This window comes from Podarcis muralis, chromosome 14 (genome assembly GCF_964188315.1).
Source record: "Podarcis muralis chromosome 14, rPodMur119.hap1.1, whole genome shotgun sequence".
NCBI lineage: Eukaryota > Metazoa > Chordata > Lepidosauria > Squamata > Lacertidae > Podarcis > Podarcis muralis.
Genome location: NC_135668.1, coordinates 6,273,374 through 6,295,656, shown reverse-complemented (window position 1 = coordinate 6,295,656; position 22,283 = coordinate 6,273,374). Strand labels below are relative to the sequence as shown.

The window sequence follows — 22,283 nt, the reverse complement described above, 5'->3', positions numbered from 1 at the left end:
CAGCCTGCCAGTCTTGACTGGTGCAGAACTGGTCTGGGGGGTGGCAGGGAGTTGAGTAGGGGTCACTCTACCCAGTTCACCCACCCTGTTCTTGGTTACACAAGTCAGTCCCCTCACTGGTAATATTAAATCATAGATAAAGGTGGTCTTCTTATATACTGACCTGGCATTGATCAACAGCAGCACCGGGCTAGAAGCCTCAGTAGCCAAATGACCAGTTATCTGCAAAATGGGGTCAGTAGAGCCAAAGGTCTGGTGCCACCTTCCCCCTCTATTTTTCTGTTTGCCATAACTTATCTTCCCTCCCAGAAATAACTTGTTATAGGATACCCATTCCCCCCCATGTCACCCCAGCATGCGTATTCCAACACATCCCACCACACTCATCCTGTGCTCACATCACAAATTCCCCGTTATCCAAGTGTGTAACCGGGAACAGCTGATCTAAGCTCTCACCAAAGCAGCTGCTCCCCCCCCCCCAGCACTCCTCCTCTCCCTGAGAGGCTAAGTTGAAAACTCACTCCACACACTCCGTTACGTCTGTTTCTCACTCAAGAGTTACCCAACCTCTCAAAAAAAATATATGTCAGAATGTGAGGTCTATGACCTCACTGCTGCCCATAGGAGTAACTCAACCCAAAGGGACAATTTTCTTTGGTGCCTTCCTTTTGGTGTCCCCTGCTGGGGTGACTTGCTGTGTCTTGTTAATGTATCTTTTATAAAATTGTGGACCAATCAGTTTGATATGGGCCAGCTGTTCCCAGCGTTCTCCTCTGCTCCCCAGGGTTCTTGCAGCATGTGATACCAGCAACAGGCCAAGACAAGGACGTTACTGGCAAACGGTGTGTGTATGTCTTAAGGTGGAAACTATCACATACACACCCTGCACAAAAAACCCCGTCCCATTCTCCTCTCCACCTGGCAAAATTCTAGCTGTATCCTTCACGTGTGGCTTGCTCCCTCTCCCAAACTTTTCAAGTCAAAGCTCCAGGACCCGACAGCCAAACAACGCTTCTCACCAAGTACTGCACAGAAACCTTACAAAAATGCTGTGGAATATGGAGAATGGGAAGCTTAACTCTCAGCAAGGAGACCTACAGAGCAGGCAGGCAAGAGGCCTTTTGCTGCTGCAGACATTGAAGTCTGAAACCCAAGCACAAATTTAATTTCATGACACTCGGCACAGATAGCTGACATTACTAAATGTGACTCCAATATCATCCTGTTAAATTGGAAATGAGACTCAGCATATCGTTATACTAGGCCAGACTAACTGGAGTCAAGGAAGTATTTTCAGGACTGTTAATTTTAAAATGAATCACAATACAGAACTATAATTAGAGACGACACTTATATTTAACAAAATTGTTTGGGAAGGCTACTTTTCCAACAGTGCTTATTTAACACAGAAGTCCTTCAGCTGCAACTTAATAAGAATGTGGTCATACACTGTTTCAAATTTCTTTTTTGGCTACCCAAATTTAAGAGTAGGGAACATGTGGCCCTCCAGATGTTGATGAACTCTAACTCCCAGCAGCCTGCGTGGCCCCTGGTGAGGGCAGATGATGGGAGTTACAGATGACCAACTTCTGAAGGGCCGCAGGCTCCATCCCCCATAAGCATGAAAGCAGTGCTTCCCAAACTTGGGTCTCCAACTGTTTTCAGTCTACAATTTCCATCATCCATGACCACTGGTCTTGCTAGCTAGGGTTGCTAGTCCAAAAACAGCTGGAGACCCAAGTTTGGGAATCACTGCATTAAAGGGTTCTTTTCATATTGCCCAGTTAACGAAGCACCAATTTGACTTGAGACCCAGATCCAGTCTTTATGCAAGTATGGATATATTTTGCATAAGTGCACGAGCTCTTGTTGAAACACAGTTAGCCTGGCATCAAAACCATATTTGACTACTGTTACTAATGCTCTGCATTTCATGTCAGATTTTAAATTTGTCTCTAGATGAACTACTATCACAGCAGCAAGACATCCTAACAAATTATCTTAAAATGTTTTCACAGCTGCTATTTATACAAGATTAGAGTCTCAGGAAAAAAATTGTTTGCCCCGAAATTAATTTCCAGAATTATATGAATTGAAGCCAACAATCTCTTCTGCTGTGATTGCACAATTAGTGCTATATGAGAACTCCTTAACAACCAGCTGCTAAAAGAATGTGCTGCTGATCGATTGGGCATTTCCCGCCTCTCATGCCACACTGGTCTGCAAAGCTCACAGTTCATTCAGCAAGTAGCATTACTAAAATAGCAATTTGTGGAAGCGGCCGGGAGTTATGCCCCTTTTCTGATCCAGAGTACACTTCTAGGCCGAAGGTTGCTAAATTTTTTTTAAAAATATTTATATCTTCTGACATTCAGCCCTATCTTCTCCCGAGACAGCTATTTTTAAAACATAACTATGAAACAAAACCCACTAAAATTCAGTTAAGCACCTTGCTTCCCCCCTTCTGTTAAATGTGTGCAACTTGTTAGAGTTTTAAAGTGAAATGAAAATTGATGAGCAGAATATAACATGCTATGTGCTCCCTTGAGGTCTGAAGGCTTAGTATAAAACTGATAGTGGAAATCAGTTTAAACTTTTTAGGTACAGAGAGTAGCAACAGTCATGGAAAGGAAACCTAACTACAGTAAAGTCACTGCAAAACCAGTAATTAACAACATACAGCTAAAACCAGATTGCCAATTTTAAACATGCGTGTGTTTCACTGTAAGGTAAAGGTAAAGGTACCCCTGCCCGTATGGGCCAGTCTTGACAGACTCTAGGGTTGTGCGCCCATCTCACTCAAGAGGCCAGGGGCCAGCGCTGTCCGGAGACACTTCTGGGTCACGTGGCCAGCGTGACAAAGCTGCATCTGGCGAGCCAGAGCCGCACACGGAAACGCCGTTTACCTTCCCGCCAGTAAGCGGTCCCTATTTACCTACTTGCACCCGGGGGTGCTTTCGAACTGCTAGGTTGGCAGGCGCTGGGACCGAACAACGGGAGCGCACCCCTCCGCGGGGATTCGAACCGCCAACCTTCCGATCGGCAAGCCCTAGGCGCTGAGGCTTTTACCCACAGCGCCACCCGCGTCCTGTGTTTTACTGTAGTGATCTATTAATTATAATACAATAAAAGAGCTTTAAAATATGTTCCACAGACGTTTAACCCCATTTTAGTGTAAATAAAAAGCATCACATGCAAAAGGTCGCTCTTTTTGGAGCTAGGGACTCACCTCAAGAGGTTTCCTCAAAGTACTCCTTTGAACTCCACTAGGCTTCCCCTCCCTCTCGGATCCAAACTGTATGTGTAAATGTGACGTTCCTGCCTTGGAACTGTATTTAAAACTGGATAGAAATGAAGGCTGGGATGATCCCAGTGAGAGGCTCCTCTGTAGGCCATGATGGGGCTTGCTTCTCCATGCAGATGATCTTTCTTCAGTTCCTATGCTAGCATGATCCTCCAAATTTGAGGGCAAACAGGCAGATGCCGTATGTCTGACTCTTCGATTAGGGTAGGCTGCTATGGAGGGTCCGCTGGAAGAGGACACGGTGTCTCCCTTCGGTGCTCCATGGGAGAGGTGAAATGAAATACAAGAACCTCCATTTGGTACTTCCTCACAGGTGCCTTGCTCACAGCAGGTTCTCTCCCACAGTGAGCTATTCAAATGCAGTTGCCTAACATCCCTACTTTCATTAGGAAAACAAGAACCTTTAGAAAGCCGAAATCCATTGACTACAGTAGAGAGGGACCCCCCAGACACGGCCTTGTCTTCACTTTGCACCTGCTCACTATGAGACACTTGAGAGGGCCGCCGAGTTGGCGGAGGAGACGTTGGAGACATTGGCGGGGTATCTGAAGGACTCCTTGGGAAAATGACCAGAGATGAGCAACGTCGTAAGGAAACATTTGTCTCTCTTGCTGATGGCAGCTTTGTTGCCCTCACAGCTTGTTCTGGGTCTTCTTGGTCAAAAATATTTCCGCTTACACTATTCTGCGCAGTGCTGCTCCTGTGGGGAGTGGAGAATTTGGGGTTGGTGCTTCGACCTGCAGAGCTGCCAGAGACCATGTTACCAGAAAAAATACAGGCATCTCCAGCAGAAAAGGGGCAGCTACTGCTGTCACTGATGATGCTACTGCTATAGGACCCGCCATCACTTGTGGTACTTGTGCACGACCCATAGTCACTCCCTGCGCTGCTGTAGGCTCCTTTGTCACTGGCTGAGAAACTGCTGGGAACACCACCAAACGCTGCAGTATCAGCCAGACCGCTGCCATTTGTTAGCTGGTGAGACTGACTGACAGTCGCATTCCTGGTACAACAGTCCCCTTTCTTCCTTAGGCTGACCAGCGAAGTATGGTCTTCCAAGGCCACGGGCTGCAAACATCCACTGCCTCTAGAAGTCTGCAAGGAAATCTTCAGCGAAGCGCTCCGCTTGGGTTTTCGGGACGAAACTGGCAGTTTGTTTTCTTCCTGCATTTGATTGGGATTCCGCTTCATTTCAACAACGTAAGGGGCAGCGTTCGACTCAGGACTTTGGGTGTACATGCGAGTATCTTCTTTATACCAGCCATCTCCAAGGGTCTCTAATAACAGATCCGTGTGACTCCTTTCAGCTGCAAAATGCAGCCTCAACTGCCTTGCCATTTGTCCTCATTTCCAAAGATAAAGGTCAGAGAGTTTTTTCTTCTTCTTAAGTGGAAAGCAGCTGCCCGCAATCACTTGCCAGTTAATCTTCAGTATAACAGATGAAGACCACAGAAATGAAGGTAGCTGTTAGCCAGAGTGCCTTCTGAATTTAGCAAGTCATTCCTGCCACACTACCGTCTCTGGCCTGCCCAGGGTTGCTTGTTGTGAAGAGCACATTCACTGACAAAACACTTAGTGCCAAGCGACCTTTAAAGCTCAACTCAGCTGCAGTGGACCAACACTGGAAGCCTTGTCTGAATTCTACCCTTCCATGGCAAATTAATTCAACAGCAGTTCTTCCTACAGATTCCCCCGGCTGCCCTGGCTGAATCTGGGTCTGTGCTTTCTTTAGCAGTGTATGACCACTAATATTTTTACCCAGCGGTGTAGAGTTACAGGAAATTGGTAGGAACCAAGTTCCACATAATTATCAAATCTAGGATTCACTGTTGAAAGATCAATAGTGCTAGTAACTGGATAAGAGTATGCCCTGCATAAAGTAGCAAGGAACTTCAGTTTGAGAGAAGTTCTTACTGCATACATTTAATTTAAAGGCAGATACTGAGAAAAACAGCCCTTTCATATTTGAAGGAGGTGGGCGGGCTTAATGATGAGAAGCGACTGAACAGATGAAAAACCATGGGTGGGTCCCCAAGAAACCAGCATATTTTGGAAGGGCTAGCACTATTTTTTTAACACTCTGCCCACATTTTTATAGCTTAAAATTTGCAGACTGTTTGTACAATTAGCTGGTGCTTGAGCTCTGAGAGAAACAGGTATTTTTTTGTACAAGATGTGAAAAAAACATTCCCTACGTATACAGATATACCGTATTTTTCGTCCCATACGACGCTCCGTCCCATAGGACGCACCTAGTTTTTTGGGGGGGAAATAAAGGGGAAAAAATTTCCCTTTATTTCCCCCCCAAAAGCAGGTCGGGGAAACCGAACCAGGTCGAGGAACAGTGGGATGGCGGCGCTGCGCCTCCCTGCTGTCCCCCGAGCTTGTGGGGCTGGCCGATGTCTGCCCGGCGCGAGGGGTGCCCTGCCCGCCGGGCGGCAGGCTGCTATCCGCAGCGTGGGAAGCCCTGCGGGGAACTCCTGCAGGGCTCCCCACGCTGTGGATGTCTGTCCGGCGGGCGGGGCGCTCTGCTTCAGGGTGCCCCGCGCGCTGGACGGCAGGCTGCTATCCGCAGCGTGGGGAGCCCTGCGGGGAACTCCTGCAGGGCTCCCCACGCTGCGGAAGTATGCCCGGCGCGAGGGGTGCTCTGCTTCAGGGCGCCCCGTCCGCCGGGCGGCAGGCTGCTATCCGCAGCGTGGGGAGCCCTGCGGGGAACTCCTGCAGGGCTCCCCACGCTGCGGATGTCTGTCCGGCGGGCGGGGCGCTCTGCTTCAGGGCACCCCGCCCGCCGGGCGGCAGGCTGCTATTCGCAGCCTAGACAGCCCTGCGGGACCTCCCGCAGGGCTGCCTAGGCTGCAGATGTCTTCCTGAAGCCTGGAGAGCGAGAGGGGTCGGTGTGCACCGACCCCTCTCGCTCTCCAAGCTTCAGCAAAAGCCTCCATTCGCCCCATAGGATGCACCCAGATGTCCCCTTCATTTTTGGAGGGGAAAAAGTGCGTCCTATAGGGCGAAAAATACGGTAATTGTAATAAGAGTTCCATTTAGAAATCTGCTGAAAGCAAATTTCAGTAATCCAACATTACGGTCTGGAACCAAACCAAACATTTCTCCTAGCTGCTTATGAAACCAAGGTATTCAATACCATTTCTGCTGTAACACCACCAAAACAAGCAGTTCCTCTATTAAGAGCACATTCCCAGTGGTAGAAATCAAATGGGAGTATATCTGAGATCGGCTTGAAATGTTAACTTTCATGATTGTCATTTACGTCTTGCCTTTTCTCCTTTGTGCTGCTGCCACCACTGCTCCTAAGTCAAATTCTTTCCTGGCACCTAGTGGCACTTTGAGGAAAATGCACTGCTCCAACATCTATGCTAGCCAGCAAACATTCATCCAGTTACAGACATCTTTAAACACCCAGAAGTTACACACTACACATTTCTGAATCCCACCACAGCAACACAGAATTAAATTGCAGGCAGTAGAGAACACTGCACCATTTATTCCTGTGTAAATCACATGACTGAATATTTTCTGCTAGGTATTTGGTACCCCTGCCCGTACGGGCCAGTCTTGCCAGACTCTAGGGTTGTGCGCTCATCTCACTCTATAGGCCGGGAGCCAGCGCTGTCTGCAGACACTTCCGGGTCACGTGGCCTGCGTGACAAGCTGCATCTGGCGAGCCAGCGCAGCACATGGAACGCCGTTTACCTTCCCGCTGGTATGCGGTCCCTATTTATCTACTTGCACCCGGGGGTGCTTTCGAACTGCTAGGTTGGCAGGCGCTGGGACCGAACGACGGGAGCGCACCCCGCCGCAGGGATTCGAACCGCCGACCATGCGATCGGCAAGTCCTAGGCACTGAGGTTTTACCCACAGCGCCACCCGCGTCCCGCTAGGTATTTATTTAACCTTTACTACATTTTCAGGGAGTTTTCCATTAAAGCCAGCATTTTACATTCTCTATGAGGAAGAGAAACAGTTTTCAAAAATCCTGTGCTAGAGCCAATTCTTAGCTGGGTCTTGTGAGTGAAAAGAATAGAGCATGCCAACTGGAAAAAGCAACCGAAGCAAGCTGGTTGTGACAGTTTCCACTAACAAGGTCTTATTAGGTCTCTGTTTTCTCCTAGAACATGGATGGAGGGCCACAACTCATCCTTGGCCACTGGCTATGTTGGCTGAGGGAGTCAGATTGATGGGAGACCAACAGCATGGGTCAGTGTGTCTGGCTGTTAACCAGAAGGCTGGTGGTTCAAGCCCACCCAGGGATGGCTGTGGGCAGGATTTCTGCATTGCAGGGGGTTGGACTAAATGACCCTCAGAGTCCCTTCCAACTCTACAACATCTGGAGGGTCACAGGTTGCCCACCGCTTCTCTAGTACTCTCAGCTGCCCAGAGGTTCCTTGTTCAGAGCATCACACAATACATGTATCTTTCCATGAAATCAGTTCCAGTGTTGCCTTCACCAGCACGGTATCAATTCCCCATTAAAGCTCCCTTCTCCTTTTAAATCTGGCTACCAGGCCACACCACAGATCTGAAAGAGTTTGGACAACTAGGGGGTCTACAACAAGTAGTGGAATGTGGAACATTTCAAAAAATTGTAAATAACCGTAAGAGCGCAGGGATTGGCTTGCATGTCACAGTGCCACAGTTGCCAACAAATCCAAAATACATCACAAGAAAATGTACAGGATTCCGATTTTGTTCCCAAACAACAAAAAGTCCACCTACCAAACGGTTTTCATCGAACACTTCAAAGAGGAATCTGTGCTTCTGAGGATTGACCTAGGAGAAGCAGTTAACTTCTGGTGAGTTGGCTTGGTAGGAAAGGAGCATTAGAAAGTACAACGTTGCTTTCTGTTATACCACATAACTTTAAAGGGCATTAATCACAACAGACTTATGCTGGATTACAATGCTCAGTCATCACTTCAACATGCAACAAGGTTCACTTACTCTAAAATAAAACTCTTCATTCCACTTTGGATTCAACGTCTGCAAGTAAAGAAAGAGTAATTTACTATAAGACATACACAGCTGCCTTTTCTCACTTGGCCCTTATAGCCCAGAAATACCTACCTAGCTCTGACTCTGCCAACCTGGTACCCCTCCAAATGTTTTGGATGCCATCAGCCATTTGGGACAGTTGGTTCCCTCCCAAACATGCGATCTGACTTTTGGATTTGTAGCCCCCAGTATCTGAAGGGCATCAGGTTGGTCTACCTGACAATAATTTCCCACGATCTCAGGCAAAGGTCTTTGATGGCTCTGCTACTAGAAATACAGACCAGCATTAGCATCAAAGTATGCAGTTGCCGATGTAAAGGCATCCCCAGCAAGGAAAAAACATTTAGAACTAAGTAGCATCACCCCAGCTGCGAGGAGAGCTGATATAGCTGCAACAGACACCTGAGTGCTTCATTTCAGCCTCTGGCCCTCAAAGCGCCCCAGTGTCGTGAAGCACATTCACTCTGATCTGCCTCGAAGAGATGAACAAAACTGTGGATCTGATGAGCTGCACTAAACACAGACCTGACATACTGTCTTAGTTAGGTGCCGACTGAGAGCTAAAAATAGCTGACTTCCACAATTCCCCTTCAATAATGCACACTGTCTTATTTGAGAACTTTGCACTGAACGTCAGCTAACCTTTATGCCTATGAGCAGACCAAACAGGAAGGAAGGCTGGCCAACCGCACCTATATCCTTTGACCCTTGCAAGGAAAAGAACTTGGAAAGAATGCCGTGGTTCCAGAGGAGTCCATCCTTCCTTGGGGGTTTATAAATGTATTTATTCTCTGCCATTCAGTTTCCCCAGTATCGTATTTGGCACAGACCCATTCCAAAGTTGCAAGTACAATTTTTCAGTACTAGGAGATGTGCATTTACAAATCAGCAACTCCAGAGGATATCAACTGCATCTGCAAATGGCAGATTAGAAAACAGCATCAAACAACCAAGAGAACTGGCCAGGGAACGGGGTGGGCAGGAGGAGGAGCTCCCACTCTCTTCTCTATCCACAAGTACATCCCAAAGGCTCCTGCTGAGTGAGGCGGGCTGAGCTGCTAAAGCAAGATAAGAGGAAACCTGGTCCTTCTCCCTCCGAGCCCATCCATTCAGAAGGACTCCCAACCCTTGCGGAAAAGGAAACTCTTTGTTTTTTTGAGGGAGGAGGGTGCCAGGAAGAGGAGCGGGTGGGAAAGTCGCCTTCTATAGGCAGATCTCAACATCTATGTGTCTGTGGCTAAAATGTAAGTAGACAACATAGTTCATTGTGTTTTGTTCTGCCCATTTTAAAAAGATTCCCAGAGACAGATTCTGGAGGAGTCCGATTAGTAGCAATGGGTTGTTATCAGACTCTGGTACAGTTTTTCTGGGCTGATTTAGGAAAAACACATCTCTTACACGGTTACTATGTTTGCAGTAGCTGTTGAAAAAATCCACAAGGAACCATCAAGTGCCACACCAAGTTGGAGGTGGCCATCTTACAAGGGTATATTGTTCTGCCCATTTCCTGCTGCTATTTTGCATTGGTAACTACCAGTACTGCATCTTACACCTATTTGAGCTTCAACTAGTAAATGTCTACTTTCAAGTCACTTGCTTTGATTTTGCACCTATTCATTATGCAAAGAAAGTGCAAAGTCTAACCTTTTTAACAGTTTTTGTTTGAACACTGGTAAGGATTCCATTTGCTGAATCATATACTGTCACTTTCACATAGGGATCACTGTACAAAATACAAGCACAAACGGTTAAAATAGGATTACTTGTTTGCAAGAGATATGGGCATCACAACCCCTTTAAAGAGACAGACTGATCTTGGTCTGTATTGCTAAATTCTGTCAATCCATCCATGCCAAAATGTCACTAATACTCTCCCACACACCCAAAAGTTTTGTTTTTCCACTATCAAGAGATAAGGGGAGAACTTAAGCCAACATTCTCCTTGGTTCATACGTGGCCATTTTGCAGCTGACCTTAAGCTAGCAGAGAAGAAGAGGAATATATTTAGTAGTATATCTTAGAATTGAAAACAATTGCCCCAGAAGTCTCAATTCTCAGCAAGTGCCTCTCTTTGGAATGAGATTCATGGCAGAACAGGGATTTGAATCCAGGTTTCCCAAAACTCAGGTCAGTCCAGATCTCTACAGCTTACCTTCTCTAACCTCTTATAACACTTGCCGGGGTGGGGTGGGGTGGACTGAACATGACATAATTTCCTGCATTCAATCTCGTATGCCTTGTAGAATCTGGAAGGGATCCTACATAGGAGTCAAATCATTTTCTCATTACTCCTTGTACAACCTTGAATCATCAGGAGGTTGAGCAAGGAGCACTGGAACAAGCATGACTAACACTCCACTTAATAGTGGCACTGAAAAAGTAAGTTTAAGAGATTTTTCAGAAGGGACAGTACATGATTTCCTCCTCCCTTCCTCTTTGTAGAGAGAACTGGATGCTTACCTTGTTCCTAGGAGGTCCTTCTTGGCCAGGCCAATTCCAGCTATCACCTTCAGCCTCACTATCCGCAAGTTTTCCTGAAACAGAAAGTAGTTTTGCTCCCAGTTAGCTTCTGGCCAAGCTGCAAGGTGACTGTGCAGTTTAAGAACTACCCCACAATTGATTCCACAATATGAAGGTGAGTACACATTTAACCTCAGTAGCTTTTGATACCATCTACTACAGTAGGTACAGCCAGGGTGCTGATGGGAGCAGCAGATTGGCCACATTTAACTCCTATTCTTAAACAGCTGACCAGTTACCTGTTATCTTCCAAGCCTAAGTCCAGGTGCTTAGGTTGACATTTAGAATCCTGGGTTCCAAATATCTGAGCAAACACCTTCTTCCATATCAGCCTGCCTAGGTATTTAAGGTCAGTGAAAGAGGCTGTCCTGGTGGTTCCTGCATTAAATGAGGTGTGAAGTGCTGGGGCCCACAGAAGAGCCTTTTCGGTGGTGGCTCTGCATCTATGGAATGACTTCCCCACTGAGGTGCATCTCAGCCCAACTTTGTGCTCTTTCAGATGCTAGGTAAACCTGCTTTTTCACCAGGCTTGATTATTTAGGAGAATAATTGTAATGCTTTTATTATCATTTTATTTTACCTTAATTTATGTAAACTACTACTATCACTGACTGATCAGATTTTGGGGGCAGGGGGGAAGTTAAAGGCCTGGGAAGCTTATTACTCTAGTCAAGTCTGTCAAGAAAATGGTGGTTAGAAAATAAAAACAATTTTAATTAAAATATTTCAATCTCCCTTATCTTTTCAAAAGAAACTAAAGGCAGTTAATTAAACACAATCCTTGGACTTTCCAGTTACGATGGCACATTAGGTAGAGGCTGGTTTGTGTGCACCAAGCCCATCTTTTCCAAATCCCAAACCATCTTTCTTAGAAGCTCACTTATTTCAATTTCATTTTGTTTGGCTTGGTTAGATGTGGGACATCCCCAGGCACCTGCGTGACATCGCAGGCCAAAGTTTTCTCTTGGCAAAAAGCTATGCTTCCTTCTCTTTCCCGATGCCAGGCAAGGCAGCCAAAGCAACACCCTCTCAACCACACAAGGCAATACCAGAGCATCCTGCTTTCTTTATGAAAGGGCCAGGCTGTACTGACAGGTAAGACAGTTGCCCTGCTGCTCATCAGGCTTCTCCAAGTGCTCTCTGCTCCTTAAGTGGCAGGGTGGAAGGGGCTCAGCAGCCAGCAAGGAACCTGGGATGCTGCTGTTCACCATCTTCTGATCTGCACTCATAACACTTGAATATGCCTACATGCCATCCTTCCTCAACCAGTGACCCTCCAGGTGGTTTTGGACTTCCCAACTTCCATCAGTCCCAGCCAGTCAGGGATGATGTGAGATGTAGGCTCCCTAATTCACAAGGGCTGGTTCACATAACGTATAAAAGTAGATTTTACATCAGCCCTTCAATATCCACAGCCACTTCACAATTAAGATGCTTCAGTCTTCCTGCAGCACAATGAGTATGTACCAGGTAGGAAAGTACTTGTAGTAACCATTTAGATGAAGCAGAACAATACCCAGTCAATAAAAAACACAGGTAGTCTCTTTTCCCAATTGCCATCAGCAGCACACAGACCTGAAGTGGTCTGAACGGTTAAGTTATACAATATCTACTTTCGTCTTAGTGATGGTGATTACCGTAGTTATCACCCAAATTATGGGAAAGTGCTCCCTCTAGGGTACAAATTGTGCACCTAAGGCTTGAGGAAATAGAAGGCAAAGCAGTGTAAATATTGCTTTCAAGCTCCCCACCCCACATAATTTTTTTTAATTAATTATTATTATTATTATTATTATTATTATTATTATTATTATTATTTTATGCTTCGCCCATCTGGCTGGGTTCCCGCAGCCACATCTCGCTACCACAACCCCAAGGGCAACTGGGGGAAGGAAGAAAAGCTTCACAGAGCATAAAAACTTCCCCATTTCTAGAATGTCTCCCAGGGAGTACTCAGTTATCCTGCCCCGAAGACAGATGTTGTTGCAGGGATGGGGAACATCTGGCCCTCCTCCAGATGTTTCTGAACTACCACTCCCATCATCCCTGACCATGGGCCATGCTGCCTGCTGGGAAGTACAGCAAAATCTAGAGCTTGTCCACCCCAGGCTATTGTTTGAGTTCATGATCCCAATTGCATTAAGGCATCCTAGCCGGGACCCCCCCACCCCGCCAACTGTGCTGCCTGGGACCAATGGGAGCTGGAATCCATAACATCAGGAGGACACCAGGTTGGAGAAAGCTGTTTTTCACAATGGAACCTATTGCACAGGTTGCTCAACTAACACTTGGGGTGCTTCCAGACAGGTGTTTATTACGGGACGAGGACTCGCTCATGCAAATTTCTTTCAACGTTCACACAATATTTTTGTCATGTAATTCCAGCCTGTATCTCTCCCCGCCCCAACTTTAATCCAGATTTTTTATTTCCCATGGAAATCCAGTAAGATAAAAAACAACAACACAAACAATTTGTTAGCAATTTTTCAATAACCTGCATGGAAATTAAGCAGTGTATGACCACTCTCACAAACACTCTCTCAAAATGGTCTTCTTCAGAAAGGCGAGAACACACAGGGTGTTAAGAGGGGGGAGATGGAAGACAAGGTCCTGGTCTCCAAGCCCATGTTCCTTGGTGCACAGCAGGACAAAGCTCACCAAGAATAAAGGAACCCATTATGGATACTTTTCCCCTTCCAGTTTCCCAGTGCCTCAATCCCTTTTCAGGAAAGCAAGAAATAATAATGGAATTGTAGAGTTGGAAGGGGTCACGATGGTCATCTAGTCCAACCCTCTACAATGCAGGGGCTTGAACCCACAACCCTGAGCCTCATACTCTACTGAGCTAGATGTCAATACCACTCTGCTACACAGCATCCTCATATGCCTCCTTTCAGCAAATCTAGTGGGAACCTAGTTGCCACTCTATTAGGGCCTAATTCAGCTGAAACAGGTGGCTGTTGACATCAAGGACCCAAGAATCATTTAAAGGCTTGCCCATTCTTAATCAGGCCCAGTGTGTTGGGTTCCACTGAAAGGAAGATGGATTAAGGTGGGTGCAGGAATGCAGCTGTGCTTCCAAAGAAGAATGAAGAAAGCAAATGAAAAGTGATTGGGTTTTTTTGGGGGGGGGTGCTTAAAATGACAAAATTTAACTGCTCAGCTGAAACTGGTTGAAGTTGGAATACAAGTGGGATATTTAGCTAACTAAAGACATTGACCAAACAACATTCAGAACTTTTGAAATGAAAGTGATTTTTTTCTGGTGGAATATTTTTTTACAAGGACACTCAAGCAAACCAAAATTAGTCTCCAATGGGTTGTGGTTAAAGATGAGCATAGCTTGCACAGGAATACACAGTTATGTGGCAACTTGCACTAAGATGATTTTTTGAGCTGCTGGATCAACAACTCCCAAGAAATGTGAGATAACTTACATTGGCTGGCATACAAAATGCAAGAAATCCAGTGTCAAAAGGCACTGGAGCAGGAAGGACACAAGCTACTATTAATAGATTTTTTTCCCTTCAACGCACTAAGATTCAGTTATTAAGCTGAACACATGAAGCATCAAGCCTGCCATTCAACACTTTACATATGACCCTGAACAGCCTTCAGAGGAACTGTCTCTTATTAGAGATCTTATGTAATTTGATCGTGAAGTAGAATATCCAAGCCAAGAAGAAAAACACAAGATACTTAGAAAACCAATCAAACTCCTGCTTTCTAGGCACTGGATGAACGGAACTGCGAACAAGCCCTGTGTGTTAGTACAATATAGAAATCCTCAAGCTATGCTTGGTCCCTTGTCCAGCAGGCGGCAGTCACAAAGCCAACTTCGCCTCTACTACACATTTCAAAAACTGGATATGAACTAGCAGTTTTAGGTAACAGGTGGGGCTGGGGGGGAGGGATGGATGGACAGGACTCTAAGATGCACTGTCTTCCCACCTTAGGAACCTAGTAAAACAAGGTAAAGAAATATAGTGCACCACATAAAAAGAGAATGTCCACAAAACAGCCTAGGATTCCTCTGGCCAAACCCATCGAAAACGTTGGGTGAAGGTCTGTTGGTGGAGAAGAGGTTAATCTTCCCAGTAAAGAGCTGATGAGGAGGTTTTGTACTGCATCAGATGAGAGACGAAACTGAAACCGAGCAGGGTTGGGGGAGGTCTCCTATTATTGGATTGTTCTTATTCAGCAGACCTACCGTATTTTTCGCACCATAGGACGCACTTTTCCCCCTCCAATAATGAAGGGGAAATGTGTGTGCGTCCTATGGTGCGGATGCAGGCTTTCGCTGAAGCCTGGAGAGTGAGAGGGGTCGGTGCGCACCAACCCCTCACGCTCCCCAGGCTTCGCACACCTCTCCGCAAGCAGCGGGAGCCCAGCGCTGGGCTCCCGCTGCTTGCGGAGAGTTGCTGGCATGCCGAAGCCTGCGCGCGCTGAGATCAGCGCGTCCAGGCTTTGCGGACCTCCCAGCAAGCGGCGGGAGCGCTCCCGCTGCTTGCGGAGAGTTGCCGGCATGCTGAAGCCTGTGTGCGCTGAGATCAGCGCGTCCAGGCTTCGCGGACCTCACCACAAGCAGCGGGATTGCTCCCGCTGCTTGCGGAGAGTTGCCGGCATGCTGAAGCCTGCGCGCGCTGAGATCAGCGCGTCCAGGTTTTGCAGACCTCTCCACAAGCAGCGGGAGCCAGCGCTGGGCTCCCACGGCTTGCAGAGAACTGCCTGTTTGGGGGCTGGGGTCGGGGGAAGCTCGAGCTTCCCCCGCCCCAGCCCCGCGCTTGGGGGGGGAAATATTTTTTCCCCTTTATTTCCCCCCCAAAAAACTGGGTGCGCCCTATGGTCCGGTGCGCCCTATGGTGCAAAAAATACGGTATATATCTATACATAATTATTGGTTGCTTATTAATATTTTATTGAAGTGAGAATTTAGTGGAAGGAGTGATATGTTGGGTTTAAGGAGATTAGCTGAGCCATTGGGGTGACAACATGGTTATATGCAAGTTTTTGTTTTGCTTTTCTTTTTGGACTATTTATGATATTTTCTAAATCAGGCTTCCTCAACCTCGGCCTTCCAGATGTTTTTGCCTACAACTCCCATGATCCCTAGCTAGCAGGGCCAGTGGTCAGGGATGATGGGAATTGTAGTCTCAAAACATCTGGAGGGCCAAGGTTGAGGAAGCCTGTTCTAGATACCGTATGTTGTATTTGATGCTGTTTGGTAGTTTGTATTGAATTCGATTTTGTGGGATTTTATTTATGTACATTGTTTTGCTGCTTAATTATGTTACTAAAAATGTGGAAGTATTATTAGCTGAATATTAAAGCTGTATTGTATTTTTATAGTTATTTATTTTGAAATATGTGGACTGCTTAAGAGATTTATGAAATGTAAAGCTGTCTACAAGACAGATAAATAAAGTGGGCGATATTAGTTTTTCAACATTGCGATATATCACCAGCCAAACATCATGATATACTGATATATCACATTGTCTGAAATGGGGAGGAAAGATGAAATAAGGTTTGGAGCAAGAAGCAGCCCAGTACTGATTCCTGGATGTGGACTAGTTCAAAGCGGTTTTGAAGGCTACATCGCCTACCCCTAAACCCAGTGACAGCATGCACAGGTTCTGCTGCTACATGGCAAGGCTAGGTGGATGGTGCTGCCTTGGGCAGAGCGCATCAGGCGGGACACCACATGCCACCACACAATGAAGAGCCACAGCCTCTCCCCAGAGCCTGCCCAGCTCACAGCAACGGTCACAACTACTGGGAGCCATCCTCCATGCAAGGCACCAGAGGCTACTCCATTCCTCTTTATCAACGCAGCACAGTTCCCATCTCTGGTGACTGCCGCCGCCAATCAACCACATAGTCCTGAAGGTGAGGGAGAGGAGCCAGTGCTGCTCCCACCAGCAGAGGCTCACAGGACGCAGCCCACTTCCCAGAACCCGGTGTGAGGAGGAAGGAGGCTGCCCGTTTGCTGGGCCGGAAAAGTAAGCGAAGTTGCTGGCAAGCAGGCAGGTGAGCGGACACAACAGGTAGGCACAGGCATGGCTGGGGGCAGCCGGGCCCTAGCACCTTTTCAGGCTCCTGGGGCCAACGGCTTGGCAGTGAAGGAGGGAGTGGGTGAGCATCAGGCAGCCTTGCAGGGCGCAACACCCCTTTTGCTTGTATTTATTTTTGATTCAGATCTGTCATGGCCAATGGCTAGTACAATAAAGTTATTTGAGTGAGAAGAGCTGAGGCGGCCATGCTTGAAACAACGGCAACCCCGAGGAAAAAAATTGCATGGTGCTTGAAGCAGCCACAGGGGTGAGCGGAATCCACGATACATTGCCAGCTCAAAAATTCTGATATTGTTATCACAATCTGAACTTTAAACTGGTTTTGGGCAACGTATCAATACAGTAAGGGGTAATTTTCTCCAGCCATGCTGCTCCAGTGCAGCATGGAACAACCTGTTTATCTTATCCTATGTATTTCATCTGCAGATAGGAAGAGAATTTTTACTTACTTAGTACTTTCCAAACCTATATATACAAACCAAAATGGATTCTTCAAAAGTCACTTCCTCCAATTTTGCACTGTAGCTCTTCAGCTAAAACATGCTTTGCAAATAAAGACCTAGAAAAATTGGTGCTCAGGAGTGTGTCTATGAATAAAAATTACATACAAAATGTTTGGGAAAGCAGCCTGCAAAAATGAATATTGTAGACAAAAGCTGTGCAAAAATGTGTTTATTTAGGAATAATGCATAACATTTTCCTGTGGGGTATCTTTTTTAAGGTTTGCAAACTGATGTGGAAGCATAGCAAACTGAATTTAAGATTGAACAAAATGAGAAATCAGAATTGGCAGATTCATCCTCTCTAGTCTCATCCTTCCTCCAAATAGCCCTGGGCTTTGAGGTTCATTCATTTAAATAAGGTTATTTTCGAAGGCAGTATGTGTGGACTGCAGGCTTAACATTTTCCTACCTCGGCAAACATGAATTCTTAGAAGTACTTGTCAGAGTGCAATTTTAACACAGAGACACACACACACCGTTTCTTTGTTCCTGAAGCTATGGTACTCACCTGAAATGCTGAAGCTATCATACTCACACCCATAATGCAATAGGTTTAACAGAGGCATTCCAGATGAACGTGGCCCTCAAGGCAAACAATTCCAAATATGGGACACTACAACCACAAGCAGCTAACCTCTCTGGACTGAGAGGGATATTACTTAACTTCAAAATGTATATTCAAACAAAAGCAAGTCATAGATGAAGCCACCTAAGACCAGCTCACACCATCACATTACTGCTTCTTCCAATGGGCAGCAGCTCTCCAAAACATCCCCAGATCTTTTACGCCAGAAGTGCCACTGCATGAAAAACAGGTGCTCATCCCCACTGCATTGTGGGCCCACTCCAAGGCAGTTTCTGCCTGGCTTGCATCTGTCGGCCTCACAATTGCAAGAAGATGAGAACCACAACACTACAGAAACCACACATGTCTCTACATCGGAGGTTTCCAAACTTTTAATGATGGTGACATACTTTTTAGACATACGTCATTTTGTGACACAGTAATTTAGTTTTACTAGCAAACCAGAGGTTAAGCTAACCCCTTTCCAGCCCCGGGAAGAGCATGGGGAGCATTTGCACAACACATCTACACACTGCAGCTGACACACTAACGTGTTGCAACACACAGTTTGGAAAGCTCTGCCCTACATAGTTCCATCCTGATATATTTATATATTGCGGTGTTTCGCTGGTGATATATCACTATGCTGAAAACCAGATTATTGCCCAGCCCTAACATGCACCTACTCAAAGGTACAAGTGACAGGTATGCTTTGAAGCTGATACTTTATGCATGTATTCTTGGGCATTTCCTGTGATGGGAAAGAGCAGCTGCTGCCACCACTCAAAGACCTAGCTAGCAGTTTCACTTGATCACTTGTTCTGGAAACCTGCACAACCTAATCTCAGATGTCAGCGGAGGATAAGCAGGAAAAAAGAGGAAGCAACAGAGATGGGGACTCTCCATTTTTAAGCCACGGCCAATGAAACCTGGGAGGTGGGGAATTCAGTTTTCAGAGATAGGAATTGATAAAGTCTCCAGGGCATAGACAGAACGCTTTCCTTTCACCGCTGAGAAATTCTGCAGTTGGATTTACTTCTGAAGAGGGCTCCTCTTAAAACCTCTTTCATAAAAAAGAAAAGTGAAACTCCACTCAGTTCCCATGATCGACTTTTAAAGATTGCCAGTGGCTGCAGACAGATGACAGATGAATGGGGAGGAGACTGAGGGCCCCACTGCATGGGAGCGGATGCTCTCAGCACTTCTCTTTGCCCCACACCCTGCCTCTGCCTACACAGGACAGGATGCAAAATAAGAAGCCTTTCTCTGGCCCAATTCTCCACAACCAGACATGGGGGACAAACACCGCTCCCAAGTACTGCCCCACAGCCTCTCCTCTGGTGTGAAGCAAGACACAATACAAACAAACAAACACGAGTTTGTTGTACTCCAGTGTTACTCAAACTTGGGTCTCCAGCTGTTGTTGGGCTACACCTCCCATCATTCCTGACCACTGGTCCTGCTAGCTAAGGACGATTGTGGTCAGGGATAAACGGAGGTGTAGTCCAACAACAGCTGGAGACCTAAGTTTAAGAAACATTGTATTAACCTTCCCAGCCCCCCGAAGAAATCCCCTCTTGAACAAAGTACGCCACCCATATCAAAAGGGGGAATGAAGAGAAGAGGAAGAAGAGGGGTTGGGAAGGGAGGAGAAAAACAGGAGGGAAGGAGGAAACCTGGGGGCTTATCCCCGCTCCCTGCCCCCGCCCCCAGCCCAAGGCTCGGCCGGCCTCCCTTTGCCCCAGCCGTGAAATGGGTCCATCTGCCGCCTCCCCGTCCTCGCCACCAGGGGGCGCCCGAGCAAAGGCGGCGGCGGTGGGGGACCTGAGAGGGAGCCGCCCCGGGCCGGACAAGCAGGACCACCGCGACGCCGACGAGGAAGGCGCAGGGGCCGCTGCCCAGCCACCCTTCGAGGCAGGAGGGGGAAGGAGCCCTCGGGCCGGCCCAGCGCAGGCTCACCTCTGCGGCAGCAGCCTCGCCCTCCGGCAGCCCCAGCACATTCCCCGGCGAGAGGGAGGAGGAGGAGGAGGCGGCGGCGGCGGCAGCCATGGCCCCGGGAGCACAAGGCCGCCGGAATCCCTCAGCGTCTTCGCCTGACTGACGGACTGGCAAGATGAGCGACAGGCGGCCGAGCCCAGCTTTCCCTCCTCCCTTGGCCACGCCCAGATAAGCCGGGCCGCTCGACTCGCAGCCAATGAGGCCGCCGCCCCGCCCTCAGCCGCCGCGGGAAGCTCAAGGGGATTGGAGCACGGCGAGCTGGCGCCCGCCCACCTCGCCTCCGCTCGTGTCAACAACAACCCCGCCCGCCTCACGGGCTTGGCGCCCCACCCATCCCCGTGTCCCGCCTTTTTTCTCCTCAGGGCGGGGTGGGGAGGAGCCAGGCCGAGCTCTGGAGGAGGAGCCACAAGTGGGCGTGGCCGGCAAGGTCTATTCAGTCTCATTACGTGCCCGGCCTCTTCTTTTTGCCCGGCTTCGGAGCTTCTGGTTGTTTGTGGGTGGGAAGCTTTAATCTGGCCTTTTAAAAAAGATTGAGTGCGCTTTTGGATTTTTGCATGGTTTGTTTTATGCTGGTTTTATTGTGCTTGTTTGTCGTTGAATTGGTTTTTTTTGGGGGGGGGACCAAAGGTGTCTTAGTAAGTTGAATAAATAGATCACTGCAGATGGTGACAGCAGCCACGAAATTAAAAGACGCCTGCTTCTTGGGAGGAAAGCAATGACAAACCTAGACAGCATCCGAAAAAGCAGAGACATCACCTTGCCAACAAAGGTCCGTATAGTTAAAGCCATGCTTTTCCCAGTAGTGATGTATGGAAGTGAGAGCTGGACCATAAAGAAGGCTGATCGCCGAAGAATGGATGCTTTTGAATTATGGTGCAGGAGGAGACTCTTGAGAGTCCCAAGGACTGCAAGAAGATCAAACCTCTCCATTCTGAAGGAAATCAGCCCTGAGTGCTCACTGGAAGGACAGGTCCTGAAGCTGAGGCTCCAAGACTTTTGCCACCTCATGAGAAGAGAAGACTCCCTGGAAAAGACCCTGATGTTGGGAAAGATGGAGGGCACAAGGAGAAGGGGGCGACAGAGGACGAGATGGTTGGATAGTGTTCTTGAAGCTACCAGCATGAGTTTGACTAAACTGCAGGAGGCAGTGGAAGACAGGAGTGCCTGGCGTGGTCTGGTCCAGGGGGTCACAAAGAGTTGGACACGGCTAAACAGCAACAACAATAACGGCACAGTGACTTATCTTGTAGCCAAGTGGCAGCTCCCACCAGCAGCTCTCCTGCTTGATTTCCATCCTGGGTGGGTCGTGAGGAACAGATGCAACTTATTTATTTACTTAGATATTACATTTACTGGCCCAAGGTCACCCAGTGAGCTTCATGGCTGAGTGGGGATTCAAACTCTGGTCTCCCAGGTCATAGTCCCACACACTAACCATTATGCCACCCTCCCCTCCCTTCGTTTTCCTGGTGTTTCACTGGTCTTCAGCTGGTGGGTCAAGACCCTCTACTGGGTCCTGGTCTGCTCTTAGGTGGGTCACCATACAAATATATGGGTGCCTATGAAAAATGGTTCCCAGTTAGGAAAAGATTGAAGATGCTTTAGATTGCAAGCCCGAGGGCCGCAACTCTCTTACTACAGTGGTACTTCGGGTTAAGTACTTAATTCATTCCGGAGGTCCGTTCTTAACCTGAAGACCACTTTAGCTAATGGGGCTTCCTGCTGCCGCCGCGCCAGCAGAGCCCGATTTCTGTTCTTATCCTGAAGCAAAGTTCTTAAGCTGAAGCACTATTTCTGGGTTAGTGGAGTGTGTAACCTGAAGCATATGTAACCTGAAGCGTATGTAACCCGAGGTACCACTGTACTGGTTTTTTGTAAGGCAATCTTGAGAGCTTTTCCCACCCAAGTACAGGGTGAAAACCTCCTGAAATATATACCGTAATTTTCCCATCTATAAGACGCCCCATGTATAAGATGCACCCCCCTGCTTGTGGCAACCAATCGCCAGCCCACCCTCGGCACTATCCGTGTATAAGACACCCCCTAATTTTTGACATTTTTAGGGGGGGAACCTAGTCTTATACACGGAAAAATATGGTAGTTTCCCACATAATTTTTCAAAGGGTGTTTACTTTTCTACCCTAGCCTTGTACCTCCAAAGAGGCAGATATGGCTCTGCCTCCACAGTGGTGTTATCTCAAGCCTGTGAGGTATGTTAGATTGAGAGTGACTGATCCCAAGGTCACTCAGTGAGCTTCTTGGTTGGCTTCAGAATTTGGTTTCCTGGTCCAAGTGCCAGATTAAATCCC

At 47.4% G+C, this 22,283-nt stretch overlaps 1 protein-coding gene across 7 annotated transcripts in view; it reads right to left on the bottom strand.

Annotated features, from left to right (window-relative positions):
• The window catches only part of NEDD4 (NEDD4 E3 ubiquitin protein ligase), a 45,161-nt gene extending 24,971 nt beyond the window's left edge, over positions 1–20,190 (bottom strand). For 2 of the 7 annotated variants that reach the window (XM_077919002.1, XM_028705510.2), the window contains exons 1-5: positions 19,936–20,115; positions 10,775–10,848; positions 9,959–10,037; positions 8,264–8,302; positions 8,039–8,092 (exon numbers count right to left, since the gene is read on the bottom strand). In XM_077919002.1, coding sequence (XP_077775128.1) covers positions 8,039–8,092; positions 8,264–8,302; positions 9,959–10,037; positions 10,775–10,848; positions 19,936–20,025 — 336 coding nt within the window. In that variant the 5' untranslated portion in view covers positions 20,026–20,115. Of the gene's footprint in view, positions 1–3,229; positions 5,015–8,038; positions 8,093–8,263; positions 8,303–9,958; positions 10,038–10,774; positions 10,849–19,935 lie in introns of those variants that run through there. The other 5 variants (XM_028705508.2, XM_077919003.1, XM_028705509.2 and 2 more) reach the window with 5 other exon arrangements.
• Positions 20,191–22,283: the final 2,093 nt, after the last annotated feature.